This window comes from Bactrocera dorsalis, chromosome 3 (genome assembly GCF_023373825.1).
Source record: "Bactrocera dorsalis isolate Fly_Bdor chromosome 3, ASM2337382v1, whole genome shotgun sequence".
Classification (NCBI taxonomy): domain Eukaryota; kingdom Metazoa; phylum Arthropoda; class Insecta; order Diptera; family Tephritidae; genus Bactrocera; species Bactrocera dorsalis.
In genome coordinates this window covers 89888803-89906729 of record NC_064305.1, presented here as the reverse complement: position 1 = coordinate 89906729, position 17927 = coordinate 89888803, and the positions used below count along the sequence as shown (strand labels likewise).

At 38.6% G+C, this 17927-nt stretch overlaps 1 protein-coding gene across 1 annotated transcript; it reads left to right on the top strand.

The window, feature by feature from the left end:
• Positions 1–658: 658 nt before the first annotated feature.
• Positions 659–3405, top strand: LOC105225453 (actin-2, muscle-specific). The gene is made up of 2 exons (XM_011203913.3): positions 659–819; positions 1820–3405. The coding sequence occupies exons 1-2, from the start codon at positions 780–782 to the stop codon at positions 2908–2910; spliced, it is 1131 nt and encodes a 376-aa protein (XP_011202215.1). The 5' UTR covers positions 659–779; the 3' UTR covers positions 2911–3405.
• The last annotated feature ends 14522 nt before the right edge of the window (positions 3406–17927 follow it).

Here is a 17927-nt window from a genome sequence, read left to right as displayed (position 1 = left end):
ATGAAATATGCACACACATTCGCACAATCATAAACAATCACACTCGATCATGCCGAACGAACGCGAGCATACGCGGCGATCAACAACGAACAGCGAGCGCACAATCACACGAAGTAAACGTGAGCACTGCGCTGCCGCTATGACGGCACAACAGCTTCCCCAGCAGGCCGAACCAACCTATACACCCACATGCATACGATTAGCCGAAGATAGTGAGTGGGGGTGCCACAGTGCGCAGGAGCACGATCGCTATTGCTAACTCGCTCGGCTGCGCGCACATCGCTTGCCATCCAGCCTCCGCAATGCATGGCGTACATGTGTCGGTGTGCCGCTGATGACGGTGAGCGCGGCGGTATGATCGGTCTATTTTTAGCGACGTTGAAAAATCGTAAACACACCATATTCCTCGTTGCATGAGCTGGTGTTGGTGTTGCTGCTTGTGGCGAAGCACCTGTATGTGTGCCTGTGTGTGGCGCGGTGTATCGTGTATGCCGAGTTGGCGGTGGAGGTGAGGTTGCCGCCGCCGCCGTTGATGGAGTGTTGCGGGTGTTGGTGACACTGAGCGGCGTCGCGGCTGACGATCGCTGTTGCCGAAGAACTTTTTGGGATTTCCCATACGATGAACATGAAAATTGTAGTTTTATGTTGATTGGTATAAAATCGACTGGCAGTGGCCAAGGCACTTTAGTCAGTGAGTAGTGTTCCAAAGCGTACACATTTGCCTTATTATTTGATTATTTCTTCTTGCTCGTGGTTTTAAAACACAAAACACAAACAAAATGTGTGACGATGAGGTTGCTGCTTTGGTCGTTGATAATGGTGCGTTAACATTGGATATTAGCTGTGGATATTGTTGTTGGTGGACTGGATGAAAGCCCAATCCAGCAGCAGCAAAGCATATTTGGATTACAGTTTGAAGGATTTACGGCGGAAGGAGGCGAAGATACGAGAATGGTGTAGTGAAAAGTGTACAACACAAACATAGAATTGAAACGAAAAGGATAACAAAAGAGAGAAAAATGAAAAATTGTTTATTAAATCTCAAGTGATTAAGGACAAGAGAGATACAGAAATATCTAGTTTCAAGAAATAGGGCGTTGGCATTGACCAGCATTGCGTAGTGTGTGCCGTGAGACCCCCTCAATGGGATCACGTAATATTTTTTATTTGAACTGTACCAGTTCCCCAAAAATCTGAAATAAAATGTGGTAAACATACCAAAAAGATATAGCAAAGCCCTGAAGGCAAAGGAGGAAAGGAAAAGAAACTGATTAAGTGATAGCAGAAGTTTCTATATAATTTGGCTAATAATGAGAAATATATTTTTGATTAAATTCAAAACTAAATTCAGCAGAAAGACTAAATATTTTGAAAATTAAAAAAAAAATACCTACTCGAAAGATTTTGGAAATTTTTGTTACTAAAAATATCAGCACTTAGTAAACTTAGTAAAAATAGACGACACACTTTCCAACGAGAATAATTTTAGAATAATCATATATTAAAAAAAGGAGGCCAATCAGGTTTCTAATTATATTCCTCAAACTGTTTTTTTGCGGAAAGCAATTTTTTCAAAAATTGGTTTTCTGAGGTTAGCTGTTTCTAAGACGGGCCGCCAGATTTATGCGCCATTTTTCACGTTACCTTCTCCGGGATTCGCTCAATTTTGCGGTAGCACATATCAAATGGCTCTGCGTCACTCACTTTTACCGCACGTTTCTTCGTTTCCCGCCGTCCGTTTTTCCTACGACACATAAAGACCAGCGAAAGCATGGTGTATCACTTACTTACGTACGGTTTGTATTTTTTTATTTTTTAGGCTCCGGCATGTGCAAGGCCGGTTTCGCCGGTGATGATGCGCCCCGTGCCGTCTTCCCCTCAATTGTAGGTCGCCCACGTCATCAAGGTGTGATGGTTGGTATGGGACAAAAGGACTCATACGTCGGTGATGAAGCTCAATCCAAGAGAGGTATCTTGACCCTCAAGTACCCCATTGAGCACGGTATCATCACCAACTGGGATGATATGGAAAAGATCTGGCATCACACTTTCTACAATGAATTGCGTGTCGCCCCAGAGGAGCACCCAGTCTTGTTGACTGAAGCCCCATTGAACCCAAAGGCTAACCGTGAGAAGATGACCCAAATCATGTTTGAAACCTTCAACTCCCCAGCCATGTATGTCGCCATCCAGGCTGTCCTCTCCCTGTACGCTTCCGGTCGTACCACCGGTATCGTCTTGGATTCTGGTGATGGTGTCTCCCACACCGTACCAATCTACGAAGGTTATGCCTTGCCCCATGCCATCCTCCGTTTGGACTTGGCTGGTCGCGATTTGACCGACTACTTGATGAAGATCTTGACTGAACGTGGTTACTCTTTCACCACCACCGCTGAGCGTGAAATTGTCCGTGACATCAAGGAGAAATTGTGCTATGTTGCTTTGGACTTCGAACAAGAAATGGCTACCGCCGCTGCCTCCACCTCCCTGGAGAAGTCTTATGAACTTCCCGATGGTCAAGTGATCACCATTGGTAATGAACGTTTCCGTTGCCCAGAATCCCTCTTCCAACCCTCATTCTTGGGTATGGAATCCAGCGGTATCCACGAAACCGTCTACAACTCCATCATGAAGTGCGATGTTGATATCCGTAAGGACTTGTACGCCAACATTGTCATGTCCGGTGGTACCACCATGTACCCAGGTATTGCTGATCGTATGCAAAAGGAAATCACCGCCTTGGCTCCATCCACCATCAAGATCAAGATCATTGCCCCACCAGAACGTAAATACTCCGTATGGATCGGTGGTTCCATCTTGGCTTCCCTCTCCACCTTCCAACAGATGTGGATCTCCAAGGAAGAATACGACGAATCCGGCCCTGGCATTGTCCACCGCAAGTGCTTCTAAGCAGTTACTGTTACCAGCTAGTAATACGCTTTTACGTGTTCGCGCTGACGTGGCTATTGCATTGTTCGCCACATTATTGTGTCTGATGATGCAGTATCACCATATTAGCTATAACAACAACAACATGCCTTCAGAGATGCCCGCCCATTCGTTTATTTATTTATTTGCATAAATGTTGTCAATACCAATTGATCACTGGTTCCAGATCGCAAATTCATAACGACTGAACAACACTCACAACTGTAAACACACAAACAACACTGAACCAGATTTATGTTTTATGTTTGTCATTTAACAATTTACCGTTTATGAATATGTTTCGTTTCATTTCGATTAACTCTTGATTTTGCTTATAGTTTTATGAAAGCATAATGAACGCATTATTGTTTTTTAAGGGTATTTTTGCCACATGTAAAATAATGTAATGATTTCTTATGTAATTAAATTAAAACAATTTATAATTATTTATAAATAAAACGACTTTTTTAGACTTAATTTTCCATATCAATGACTTTATAACGCAGTTATGGTCAAACAAGGGGGGGTTGAGGGGCCGAGGGGCTGGTTGCCGCCACACATACTTAGTACTCAGCATAGGGTTGGGTCTTCGCTATACTCCATAGGGCGTTTAGATCATACATGTTGTTGCAGTTGATGTTGTTGGTACGAGAAAGCTCTCGCAAGCAACAAAAGCATTGAAATTGTTTGACTCCCCTCCACTGCCGCCAAAAATATTTCGAAAGCACCGATCATATTTCCATGCGCAAGCTCCGCACACACCGCCCATTTCTCCACTCGCCTTTTCGAAACACACGAGCTTTCGGCGTGTTGCATAACAGCTTCGATCATTCTTTTGTAATCTTGTAGAAATATAATATTTTTATATATACATACATACATATTAGCCGTTCGAGTAAAAACATTGGCTGGCCGTTTGTCTATTTTTGGAAGCCAAAACGTTGCATTGGAACACAAGCGAATGCTGCTGCTCGTAACACCGCCAGCAGGTGCCAACGAGGCCACCGCCGAAAAAGCTCGCTGGCTCACATACATCAATGGCATTGCGTTGGCTGAAACACCATGCAGTTGTTGGCATTAACCGTTCATGTATTGGGGGCTGCTGGTATTTTGTGTGTGGTATGTACGAGTATTTATGGAAATGACATGATTACTTATTTTTACCTCGCCTAATCGGTACGAGTTCATATATACGCTTGGCGTTCGTGCTTCGCTCGACCCAAAGTCGGAAAGCAAAAGATGTACACAATTGTATTATATATACGTACATATACAGTTAGGTATATGGCAATGTAGAAACATATATTTTTATACTTTAAATTTATTGTTCCGCAGATGAGATTGCGTTGTGTGCTCAAATTTCCTCCGAATTTCCACACACAAATATTCGAGTATACATATTTTTGTTTCGATATCATTTGTTATTATTAGCAGCTATTTTGATCACGAAGTATTGCTAGAAATGTTCGACTCGCCTGCGTGAACAGCTTTTGGGTAATCAATACAAATTCCAAAAATATTTGAAGCGGAATGGAAATTGAAATTCAATTGGAATGAAGAGCGTTGGGTCTGTGTACTTCAAAAAGGCGGGTTTTCTTTCGTCATCATCTACTTTTTCAGTGAATAATATATTATAATAGGATTATATCGAACTTTTAAGGATACCAATACCTTTATAGACCTGCTATAAAGAATATTTCATACTGAAATACAATCCTGCTATTCCCCTTTAGAATGGTAATGGTAAAAGATAAGTTGTCATCGACTTCATCTAACGATAGACCCACTCAACGTGCTGTTTCGACGGGGTCGGATCAAAGCAAGAAGGGTATCATTTGAGTAGGGTTAGTAGAGCATGCGAAGAGGTGGCATAGTGTCATGCGAAAGCACCCTAGCAGGAAGTGCTTGGAGAGGAGTTCATTATGCTCCTTAACTGGTACCATATGAGCCTCACTATGCAGGTATTCGATGGGAGACATCAAGAGGCATACTATTGTAGTTCGGGCTGCAGTATTCTGACAAGTTTGCAGCTTCCTCGTCTGCGTTTCAGTGCATCCCAGGGAAATATCTGGTCACTTTTACACTAACAATATTATACCCTGAACAGGGTATATCAAGTTTGCAACGAAGTCTGTAACTATCAAAATTAAGCAAGCTTACCATTATCCTTAACATTTTTTTTTCCGTTTTTAACAAGATGAAGACAAATAACTGAATATTGGATTTCTGGTCATGATAAAACTAAAGGCTATAGGCTTATAATTAGAGCGTAACTCTTATCGTGCACATATTTTCATTAGTCAGGTGATGACTTCTGATATCTGAGAAATTACAAATCCTATGGGGTGGACAGGCCTGGTTAATGGGCTTGTGAAATTTTTCTAAAAAAAAATTCTTTTTTATTTTCCTAATTCCGACTTTACTTTGATTGGAATCCATCGTGTTCTATTCAAAAAATCCAGTTTTTGTGTGTATCATGCTCAAAAGCGTTTATTTTCAAATTAAAATTTTATAATATTAAAAGTAGTAATAACAAATAAAACTGATGTATTAGATTTAACCAGATTAAACATGGATTATCTCAAAAATATAACAAGTGTTTGCGAAGTTTTTCATTTTTGAAAAATTTTAAGTTCAAAGTGTCTTGTTAGCTTTTTTCCATCATTGACCCATATTTAACCATAAATAATAACTAAAATAATGCGCTGACAGTATTTAACAACAAAGACCTTGAAACACTAAGATATTTCTTCAGCCAGCAGCTAATATTATTAAGTGGTCACACGTCATTGTCAAGACATTTCCCACTTTCCTTGACCCAAAAGACACAAAGCTGCTTAGTACATAGTATTATAGATATATGTACATATATTCAACGGCTATATATGACTTTTTGTCAGACAATATTTTAATTACTTTCCAATTCTTAGGCGCCTTCACTCACATCCACGAACTACTTATGCATGCATGTAAGCAAGTATGTTCTAATTGCTTAAGAGTTTGTAGTTGTATATTCTTATACATAATATTCTGAATACAGATATTTAATTAATAGACAAACACTTGAAAACTATAAAATTTTGTTTTTAGTTGCAAGTACTAAATATCTAATGCAAATTCAAACATAATTACCCTAATATTTTTCATCACATTCAAGCAGCTTTCCTCCTTTATTAAAAGCTCGTTAATTAATGTTGCTCACTGTAATTTGTTGAATGTGATTTTGTAAATTGCGAGCACATGTTTGTTGCTTTCAGTGTGGCAATTTGTAAGTGTTACCACAAGACGATTTATCAGCAGATGCATTTGCAAGCATAAATATGCACACACACACACATATATGTACATATGTGTGCAATTAAAAAATAATCAGCAGAAAAAGTGATCATAGTTTCGTCAAAGGCGCATCTGTGCGATACAAATTATCAGCTAAATGACGTGCTAAACGAGAGAGGAATGCTGCTCATTTCACTCTTTCGAGGTTAAAGCGTTTTGTTTTTGTAAAAGAGGCTTTTGGCAGCATGCCATTTGATGTAAAAGTCATATACAATTAGTAGCTGAGATTTAATTTAACTAATTTCTGCGATAATTCATAAGAAATTTAAGACTTGCAGCGAGAGGAAATAAAAAATAATAATAAATCGAATGAAAATATAGTTTTTGCGCTGAATATATTATCAAAGATTTATTTAGAGAGTGTATTAGTAATTATTGCCACTTAATAAAACATGTCAGAAGGAAAAGGGAAATAAAAAGAATACCAAAATTTGCAATGTAAGGGGGCAAGATCATATACAATGTCTTTTTGATAATGATAATGTTTTGGGGAAAATATCAATACTTAAACTCTCCATAAGAGATGCTGGAGGTTACTGAAGAGTCACTCAATATCATATTTGATCCGAACTGGTCCATTTAAACTTTGAATGCACACCGAATCTAAAAAAAAAGGTTTTCTAGATTAGTAGAATTTGATCCTCATATGTCAGAAATAACTTGAGACTTGCGCTGTGACATAAGATATATTGCGATCTCCCCTTTGTCACACAGACCCACATCGGTTCATCATTCTAATAAATTCCATTAACCTTCTGGGAGCTCTTGAGGCCATGAGAACTCTATTTGGATATATAAATGCAAAGGGCTTCATTATGTGTTTACCGACTGCTGTGCAGTGTAGAATCAGGTGTTCAGGAGCTTTCGGCTCTGTGACGCAAAACCGGAACTTTGCACAAAAGCTACACCCATGCTAGACAAGTGCTTCTTGAATCTGCAGTTCCTAGTGTAAAACGTCACGATTAGCTGAAATATGACTCTTGGAAAAGTAATTACACTTGAGCTTAATGAGGTTGTAACCCATTAGCAACATTGCCTGCGCCATTTCGGTAAGTTGTTGTCCATACTTTTTACTGTCCACATTCATCTCCCTGAGGAGCAAGTTGTGTTCGTTGAGTTATAAAATTTATAAGAAAAAAATGTTTCCCTTTACAATTTTGACAATTTAACGGATAATATCTTTTAAACGATCAAGTTTATAAAAAAAATCGTAGGAGACCATCTTGCAAATCATTCAATTTTCTATAAAATCCATGAAACGAAATATTTTTTGATGTAGTTGGAAGCGAAATAACAATTTTGTATCTGACTAATAAAAAAAATAAAACACCGCTAGGCGGGGGACCTTCTCATAACAATTGAGAGCTCACACTTGGAGAGGCTTTCTTAGAGGTGTCTACTAACCAATTTTTTAGAGTACCAATCGAAAAAACAACCCTAATGTATATTGAAATGTACTCAACTATATAATACAATTAACTACTCTTTAAAAAAATCTAATAATCATAAATTCATATTATTAATTAACATAACTAAATACAATTTATATAAGCTCGCGAATTCAAGGTAAACTTAGGCACGCGTGCACCCCTCACGTACTTGTTAGTCAGGCATCTGGTCAATTTGTGTCACCGCCATGAACAGCAGACGAAGCTTTTCAGACGAAGCTTTCCACACCACTAACGTACTCTAACACACAGATGGTACTCACACCCACATACTTATATACATTTATTTCAGATGCGTATGCGTGTACACGTCACAGAACGCTTCTCGACAAGACTCAAGTGAATTTTTAGAAATCAGGCGCTCCATTGTTTTCACATCAATTACAATCGATGAAGTGATTGTCGCTTGAATGCTCAAGTTCCCACTAGCCAAATTGGCGGGTGTGCTGCTCGTACACAAAAATACATACCTACATTCGTGCTTGTAAGTTTTTGTTTACTAGGGAAAGCAACTGGTTATAAACTACTCGGCAACTAATCCAAACCGCAAGTAAGTGATATTTTCAAGTTACGTCAAAATTTGATCAGAATTAAGCCGGTTGATTACTAGTTAAAGCCAGATTACTGTTCAGGTGTTTTTATTTCAAAAACAATGCTATGTTCTCTTTTGCTCTCTCTCTCTTTAAGAAAAATTCTCGACTTAAGACCGTTATCTCAATGTCTGGTTCACTTAGCCAAGACTCCTTCCTTCCATAAAGATAATTTTTTAAACGAAATCTTAACTGACAGCTACCTGCTAACCAGATATTGAGAAAACGGCGCTTTCTCAACCAATTCTGATTGTAAACTAGTGCTTTTCATGACCATTCTGATGATTTTTTGCAGCATTATTGGGTTATAATCAATCCACCCTTCTGTTTTGTGATTTTTTGTGTGTTTATTATTTCTTTATTTTTCGCATTTAAACGCACCTTTCTTGGTTCAATGCAGAAATGTCGAGTTATAATTGTTTAATGAAATGGAAAGTCACACCCACGTAATGTATTACATAATGAATTAGATTAGTAAAAAATTTATAAAGAAATGCACTCATTAAAAATTTGTAAAAATCAAAATTAGCATGCCTTGACATTTCCATTAATTTTATAGCACGACTTTTCGACCTTATCACCTTAGTTATCAAATCAGGCAAACAAATGATGCGATGAATGTGGTCTTCTCTCTTTGATGTAGAGCTAATAAAAATCAAAGCCAAAACGAACTTCCAATGGAATAGAAAAATATTTTCAAAAATCATATTCAATTGAATATTTGGTCAAAAATCGCTTTCACCTTTCACACGCACACACAGCCACGTAAACACAATCAAGGTTCAAAAAAAGAGTTAAGCCGCCTTAATTTGAATGATTTCGATTTTTGACAAGCGTAACGAAGCGATCACAATTTGCGTTTAAAATTAAAATTCGCTGCCCACGCGTTGCAGGAAAACAGCACGTTGCAGCGCGCATTTACAACAACACAAAGGCACCAGCGTCACCCTTGGAGCCTCAGTGAAAGGGATGATTTCTGTGCGGTTTTCATAACGGTGATAACTTTTGCAGGGGTTAAAAATTGTTGGCAATTTATGCAATTTATGTGCAAATTCGCTTGAATAATTGAACGACAACAACGAAAGCAACAAGGACCAACAACAAATCCAGCACAGCATGAAAAATAATAAAATTAAAATAATCGCCAACTAATTGATTCTAATCGATAAAGTGGAAAGGGACCTTGTTGGAGATTTTTCTTTGGCTCGGTGGTGTTTGATGAAGCAAAATGCACACGTACGCACTTTATAGACACATAAACGCATACATATTTACATGAAGGTGTATGAATATGAATTTATAAAACCCTTGTACTGCACATGATGTTTTGATATTCGGCAATTATTCATTAATTTTTTCTAATAAGCAATTCGAATTTAAAGTAGTCTTCTTTCAATAATTTCCACATTTTCAAATTTTCGTAAATATTATGGTATAATCCTACAAAGCAAAATGTGTGTAAAGCTTACTCAAGGATCACATAGCGAACCATTTAAAAAAAATTATTCGAATATATCCATGAATACTCTTCGCCCTCAGCAAAGTTCACCTCTTAAGGGTTATACTTGTAGGAGTTCTTACTGGCCACTGTCCTCACCGCGATTCCTGCAGTACGATTGAACATCTTAACTGATGCCAGCTGCATCCGCTCTTTAGAAAAAGATGAAATAGAAATATATCAATAATTCCTCCTCGAATGTTCCGCTTTTACCAGAACAAAGCAAAAACACCTCGGATCTCACACAATCAAGTGAAATAGCAAAAATGGATATAAAACACCTTGGCAGATTTTTGATAGATTCAGGGCTGTTTGCCGATAGCCAATATCCCACTTCACTTCTTCTTCTTTATTGCCGTAGACACCGCTTACGGGGTTATAGCGGAGTTTACCACACCGCCAGTGCAGCCGTTATCTCATAATTCGCTGAATTATGTCAATGCCGTCCTATATCCCAGCTCATCGTTCCATCGACCGCGATATTTAAGTTAAAATTTTTTTTATTAATAAAATTCGGCCAAATGGCCACTTTGTTTCCGTTGCATTTCTCCATCCGTTTACGTCAATATCCGATGACCCAGTGCAGCATGTCGGCTGTAATTCAGCTATAGTGCCCTATATGTTGTATTCGAACCTTCGTGCGCTGTTGGTTGATTGGCGTACATAACTGATTTTACATAGTTCCAGATAAAATAATCTAGAGGCGTCATATCGCATGACCTTGGCAGCCATTTTACTGGACCATTTCTCGAAATTAACGAGCCAAACTTTGCGCGCAATGTGTCCATGCTTAAATGTGCGACATGAGGCAGCGTCCGTTTCGTTGGAAATAGAGATCTTCCGCATCGATTTGATCAATTTCCGAAAGAAAAAGTCGAATAGCATGGTGTTATAACGGTCGGTACTGAAGGTAACCTGATCTGAGAAAACCATCTTCCATACTTTTCAACTCCCATACGTCAAAGCTACGGCGATAAATGGTCTATCGACATCAGTTCTTGTACCAATATAATCTTATATGGATTCAGAGTCAAATTCAAACGTAAAATTCGCCATATTGTCATGAAAGACCCAACTGTGCAGAACAACGTTGAATCGATTGTTTTGTTGTTTTGGATTTGACTCAACGCTAACCTGAACGACAGAGATATTTCCTTCACTAAGGGTTTTTCTTTGACGGGAAGGTGACACACTATCGTGAAGATTATAACAATTTTGGAATTTCGCAGTTATATATATATTGAAAAACTCTCTCATCAGATAGATGATGACGACTGTGTTTTGCGCAAAGAGTTCACCGGAACGTGAATTTGAGTAATGATATGGGACAATTTCTAAGCTTTGTACGAAAGAGAAACATGGTAAACTAACTACTAACACTAACTACATAAATTTTAGGTAGATCCGGAAAATAGTCCTAGAAATATGAGCTTATTTGTAGACATTTTTTTGTGGGGTTATCGGCTCCCTAAATAAGGAATAAGATTTTTATACAAATTGGGATTCTTAAGCCATTCTAAAATATAGAAGTCTCCATTTTGAAAAATTCCAGCTGTATTTGTCTATGTATTACGGCTTCTTTGTGTTTTTTTATTGTTTTATATATTTCATAAATGAAAAAGCAGTCAATCCAATTGACAGATTGAAGATTTCGAAATTCTCCTAGTTTTTTCAAATGAAGTTCCATATTCCCAATAGAATATATGTTCATTACCATAGTAATGACGTTATTAGTGCTAGTAAAGATTAGGAGGCACATGCATTACAATTTTGATATTGACAAAATGATTTAAAAAAAATGAAATCAGTCGATGATCCAACCCTCGAGAACTTATAAAAATACGATAAACACCAGATTGACATATATACAAGTATATCGTTTATTATTATATCATGCATTATTAGACAGATCATGAAGACAATGCGTTTGGTAATTTCTTAAATAATATATTTTTACTGTTACTTAAAGTCGTCGAAGTGTTAAATTTGCGCTTAAGAGGATCCATTACCGGGCAAATGAGGATAACAATATTCAAATATTGGACAAAGGAACATTGTGTCGAGGCGTTCAAACCAATTCAAGTATTCCGCTTATTCATATATGTTCGTGTGTATGAAACAAATACAGCTATGGACAAATAAACAAGTCTACTACTGAATAACAAAGAAATTCAAGTAATTCTCGAGCGCACTCGAAATTTATTTTCATTTAATAAAAACATTCAAGTGTGTCTCACTTGAAAGTGCCAACAAATAAGAACAACAAATGAGTACTCATGCAAGTGAAATAGCCAGTACAAAGCCGCAAATACTCGCACAGCGCTCGGCACTGCATGCCGGTGTCGGTGTGTATGCTGTGGGTGATGCCACCGGCTGCACAGGATGCGACACAGTCGGGTGGTGGGTATTAACAAAAGTGCTTAGCACATGCGCACGCTAACGAAATGGAAATTGTGCGCGAACAAGCGGCGGACGGCGGAGTTGAAAGTGTACTAGGCACGAAGGACGAGAGGAACAAACAACAATAACACAAAACACCACAAAGCATGAATTGAAAGGATACTATTTTTGGCAAATTAGCGAACATTTGAAAATTAAATCAGGCATGTAATTTGTTGTTTGTACAAAGCTAAATAAGCATTTTCACATACAAATACATAATTGCGACCAAATAAATCCGTACATTGTGTGTGAGAGTGTCGAAAGTACCGTAAGTGCGAAGGTATGCTCCGTGAAAAGGTAAGAAATCAAAGGAAAATGCTGGGAGAAGCGTTACATTTGTCACTTCGTGTAACACCTTGTCGGCAATGCACACATTCGGATGTGTGTTTGTCTAGCCATACGAGCTCATTCAATTGAGGCCGCACAGCCGCTTTGTGTCGTATGTGTTTTGCTGTTTTGCCGTTTGAAGCACCTCATTAATGAGCATTTAAGTAACCTCTAAATAGCCGCTTTATGCTACTAATTTAAAGGCAAATGAGTTTTTGGCTCGCTCACACGTGAGTGCGCCTCTTTGAGCCCATTGAATTGAGGAAGAAATTCCGAAAGCGAAGAATCAATTGTCATGGCAATGTCTACTCGTACAAGTGTGTGAATGCTAATGGCTTTGAAGTGAGATATTTCGCACAATTTCAAATTGATACTTTTCGAGCGCAATATGTCTATGAATCGGTGAACAAACATATGTACATATATAAAACATACATACTTACATAAGTCTCTGGTAAAGTACACACCTTAAGGTGCAGTGCAGTCAAGTAGCAAACCTTTGAGTTCTGGTTGTATGTTGAGTATTTTAGTTTCAAGCATTTGAAGCTTATTCTGAGGTTAAATATTCATTACTTCTAAATATGTTTATTTGTATCAATCCATTTCCCTTCAATCCAATCCAGTTTAGTGCTACAAAAGTACAAATAAAAATTTAAATCTCTTGTAACAAATATCGGGTTACACCCTTCCGGTAGTCGCGTCCACAATATCATTTTCATAAAACCATATTTCACTCATCCACAATCGCTAATTGTTATTGTTATTGTGATACCGAGATAAGCACATTATTACCGCCATACGGTTTTATAATAAACTCATAATCCAACAACGATTTGTTGCTTTAAATGTGTCATAATTTGCATATGAATTGAAGGTATACAGAGATGAGCATAAAAATGTCAAAGGATAAAAAACAGCGGCTCTAACCAAAACAACTCGTATATTTTTTTGTTTAGGAATTCACAATAACGTGCCGGTCTTAATCATAATGGAAGAAGTATGTCCTAATGACATCGCCGGGGCATAAATTGGGATGAGATGGTCTCTCATTGAGTACGTGTGGATTGCTGCCTGACCAATAACATATTTTGCTTATTGTCGTAGCCATTCAGCCAGATATGAGCCTCATCGCTGAAGATGACTTTTCGTAGAAAATCCAGAACATTTCAAGTTGTTTTTCACCCCATTCACGAACATACGACGATTCTGGTGGTCAAACGGCTTCATTTTTTGCCTTGAATTGATCTTGTAACGATATAGGCCAAGATCTTTTCGCAAAATTCGCCACAACGACATCTCAGAGATGCCCAATGCTTGAGAATAACGTCTGATTGAGTCTTCTTCAATTGATGTGCGAGCGGCAGCAATATTCTCGACACTACAGTCACTCTTTGTCTCATTGGCACGGAAACATTTTGTATGTTGGCTGAGGATTCCAATTTTTTCCACTATACGCCCAATTGGTGATCTGACAGGACGATTATGACTGCTATAAGTTGGCCGTAGGGTTCTTTAAGTTGAGGCCACGGACTCCGAATTTCGGTAGTAATTTTTAATAATTTCGTCTCGTTGTTGGATGGGATTAACTCATAATGTTTTGAGAAAGTAATCTCGACGAACAAAAACCAGTATAAGTTCATTATTCGCCTCCTGTTATATGATGAAGAGACAGGGACGATGACAACATCTAATGAGTCGACATTACGAGTTTTCGAGAGAAAGGTTCTGCGAACCTCCTTAACGTATTGGCACGCCGAATATCGGTTACTCGGCCATAACCGCGTTAGCAGTGTCTACGCCAGTAAAGAAGAAGATAAATACAAATAGTTCTCGCATTGCCAACAAAACGTTTGGAATGTTTTAAAAATTTTATGAAAACTAGGTATATATTGGTCTAAATGTAAGATCTAAAGTATATACAATACTTGTATGTACAACAAGTTAGTAAACATGAAGGCAAAGCAAAATTCGAGGGGCAATATCAAATTATCACTATTGGAATTAAATGACACTATTTAGTTATGAATTGAGTTTATAAGTAGTTTTTCGCTCCCACAAACCGTGAATTCTAACAGCTGTTTGGAATGCACTTAACGGCATTAAGTAAATCATTTTCCCGTTATTTATTTTTGTTTGCAATTAACTATGATACGGGCATGTTGGCGTTTACTTGAAAATTCGGGGTCATAATTCTTCATAGTTTCGGAAGTAAACAAGCATGCAAAGTAGCTATCAAGCTCAATGGCACACTGAGCATATCGCACCTGGCTGTCATGTCACTTAGTCATACAAATACTGAACTATATATGTATGTATGTATGTATAGAGCTCGCATGCGTCTCGACACAACCTTCAACCCTATTTTGGTGAATGGGAATATTTATAGCCGTACGTAATAAATACTCCTTCATTCACATACGATATGTGTATGTGTATATAAATTAGTGTGTGTTTGCTTGCTCGCATTTGATTTTAATTTAATTTCCGTAACTTTGTCTCAATTTGTTTGCATTTAAATACTGTCATTTCGGGGCGGAAACATCCACACGCAAGCAGCGACTCCACACACATACATACGAGTATGCAAGCATATGCAAAGTAGTTATGCGGACACACTAGTTCCCAAGGATATGTTTTCTGTATAAATATTTACACACAGAAGCACACATGCACACACACATACTCACGCAAGGTCTTTGGTTGGCGATAGTTCGCTCTGGTCGCGTATCACTTCAACACCTTGCAACTCCCAACCCGACCGGCTCGAGTCCCTTTGCCTTGCTGCAAGCGCTGAGCTGGTGCTTGCTGTTGTAGTTGCGGCATCGCGTGCTTTGTTGCCTCACTTGCTGTTGCACTATCAAGTTTATTGATTTAATTACCACGCTCGCACATACGCCGTCTGGCAGGTGTTGCAAGACTTATGTTGCTAATGTAAATTAATTGCTTTTATTGCCAGTTACCATTGTCGCCAGTTTTACTGCAAGCATTCCGCCGTCTATGTGGTTGTTATGTCCCGTCGCTAAGGCTGAGCATTTGTCATAAACGTGAAGTGTTGTTGTTGTGTAATTTTTATATTAGTACTATATTTAGTAGTGGGTTTTTGGGAGATTCTATATTTTTTTGTATATCTAGATACTAATATACTCGTAGGTGATTTATCTGATTTGTGAGATCCTGAATGTAAGTCAGTTAAATTAATCGGAATCTTTGTTAAAATACATATAAATGGGAATAAATCACTTATAAAGACAAATATGTGATCTTCCTCTATGCAGGAAACAAAATGAGGCCTAATGTTTGATAAAACTTGAGAAATTTGGCGCATTTAGTGATCGGTACAGCTACACGAGATCAGCGCGAAGTCAATGTATCCTAAGATACTCAAGCTCTGTCATACATTGCGAAGAGGGCTGCTTCAGGCGACGATGAACACTGTGGAGGAATGTCGTACCGAGCGGTGGCAATTGTTAAATTGGAATATTGGAGGGTTCCGTAAAATATACGTCTGTACTGACTGCAGTGTCTTTCAAGCGGAACTGGCTGCCATCAAGCTGGCAGTAGATGTACGAGTGCTGCCCCGAAATGCAGCTTAGTTCAGAGAGGTATACGTTCACTCCGATAACAAAGCTGGAATAATGATAATGAACTCGCTGCAGTACATTAAATACTAGACAATACGTGTTTGACCTATTTATCAATGACATAAACCAACTTTGTTATCCGACTTGGTTGAAACTGCAAATCTGAGCTTACTAAAGAAGGCAAGATAGGCAGCGATTCTTTATTTCACTGTCCTCTTGCGTTCTTCTTCTTTATTGACATCTGGTCTTTTATCAGAAGTGGAGGCCTTCCTCTACTTCCCCTGGCGGGTCCTACGTCCAATACTCTCAGAGCTGGAGTGTTTTCATCCTGTCTCTCGTTGGGCTATGTTAATGTCGTCATATATCTCGTACAGTTCATCCATCGACGGCGGTATTCGATGTTGCCAATGCGCAAAGAACCATAGATCTTCCGTAGAACCTTTTTCTCGAAAACGTCGATCAGATGATATAATTGCCCATGCCTCTGCACCATATACAAGGTTCTTTGTTCGTCGAGAGAAGACTTTACTTCTCAATTGCCCACTCGGTCCGAAGTTTTTCTGCATCGGATGTTGAGGCTGACGTTATTGTTGGTGTTAATAATGGTTCCAATATAGACGAAATTATCTACAACGTCGAAGTTATGACTGTCAACAGTGACGTGGGAGCCAAGTCGCGAGTGCGATGACTGTTTGTTTAACGACGGGAGATATTTCGGGTTGCCCTCATTCACTACCAGACCTATTTGTTTCGTTTCCTTATCCAATCTGGGGAAAGCAGAACTAACAACGCTGTTGTTGAGGCCAATGATATCAATGTCATCGGCATACATCAGCAGCTGTCTTTTAGAAGATTGTGCTCTAGTGTTGGTTTATGGTATGGTAGAAGTCGAGGTGGAATCATCTACATAGAGGTATCTTCTTTTTAAGTGTCAAGCTTTTGCCAGAAGATGAAGGAGCTGCGTTTGATATCAGCCGTTTAACAAATTTTGGTAAGCTCAAAACTATTCGTCGATCGTTGGGGATCTGGTGATTCATGTCTATAGAATATTGGGAATGACAGAGGATCAGCGGTCACAACTGTCCAAAAAGAATTCTTGGAGTTTTATTAAGTTCGATTATTATTGAAATCACACATCTCATCTGATCAATTAAGAAAGAAGCAAGATGATAATATATATGGAAGTAAAGTATGGGAAAATAGCAGAGAAACTAAATGCATATCTAAAGAGAACCAAACTAACAAGTCAGAAAATATCTACACACATAAATGTACATCGTATGTAATTATATCTGCCCAAATGCAGTTAATCAACTGACATTTGCATTTTTCCCCTTCCCTTTTACGAATACTAACCTCCACTTTTTCCAACCAATTTCTTTTTTCTCATATTACCTCCACATATTTTTTCCTCACTTCATCCATTAGCATTTGAAGGCGCACACTTTTTCCAAATTTTGAATTTTCTTTTTTCATCAAATGCTCTTCCCATACGTGCTGTCCCCTTCCGCGAGGCAGCCTCTGCCTCTGCCTCTGCCTCGGCCTTAGTCGGCAATTATCTCGCTTGATTTAATAAACTCAATTGGCCTCTTAACCAAAATAAGTGCCTGCTAATCGTTTACTCCGCACTCTTTTGGTACCAGAACAACAACAACGATGTACGATTACCAACGCCAATGACAATGAAGAGGCAGCGAAGTCGAAAGGACCGAGGCGGACGACGTTAGCGCAACTTTTTGTCTTCTCGCTCGCTTGGCAACATTTGCTTCCGCTTCTT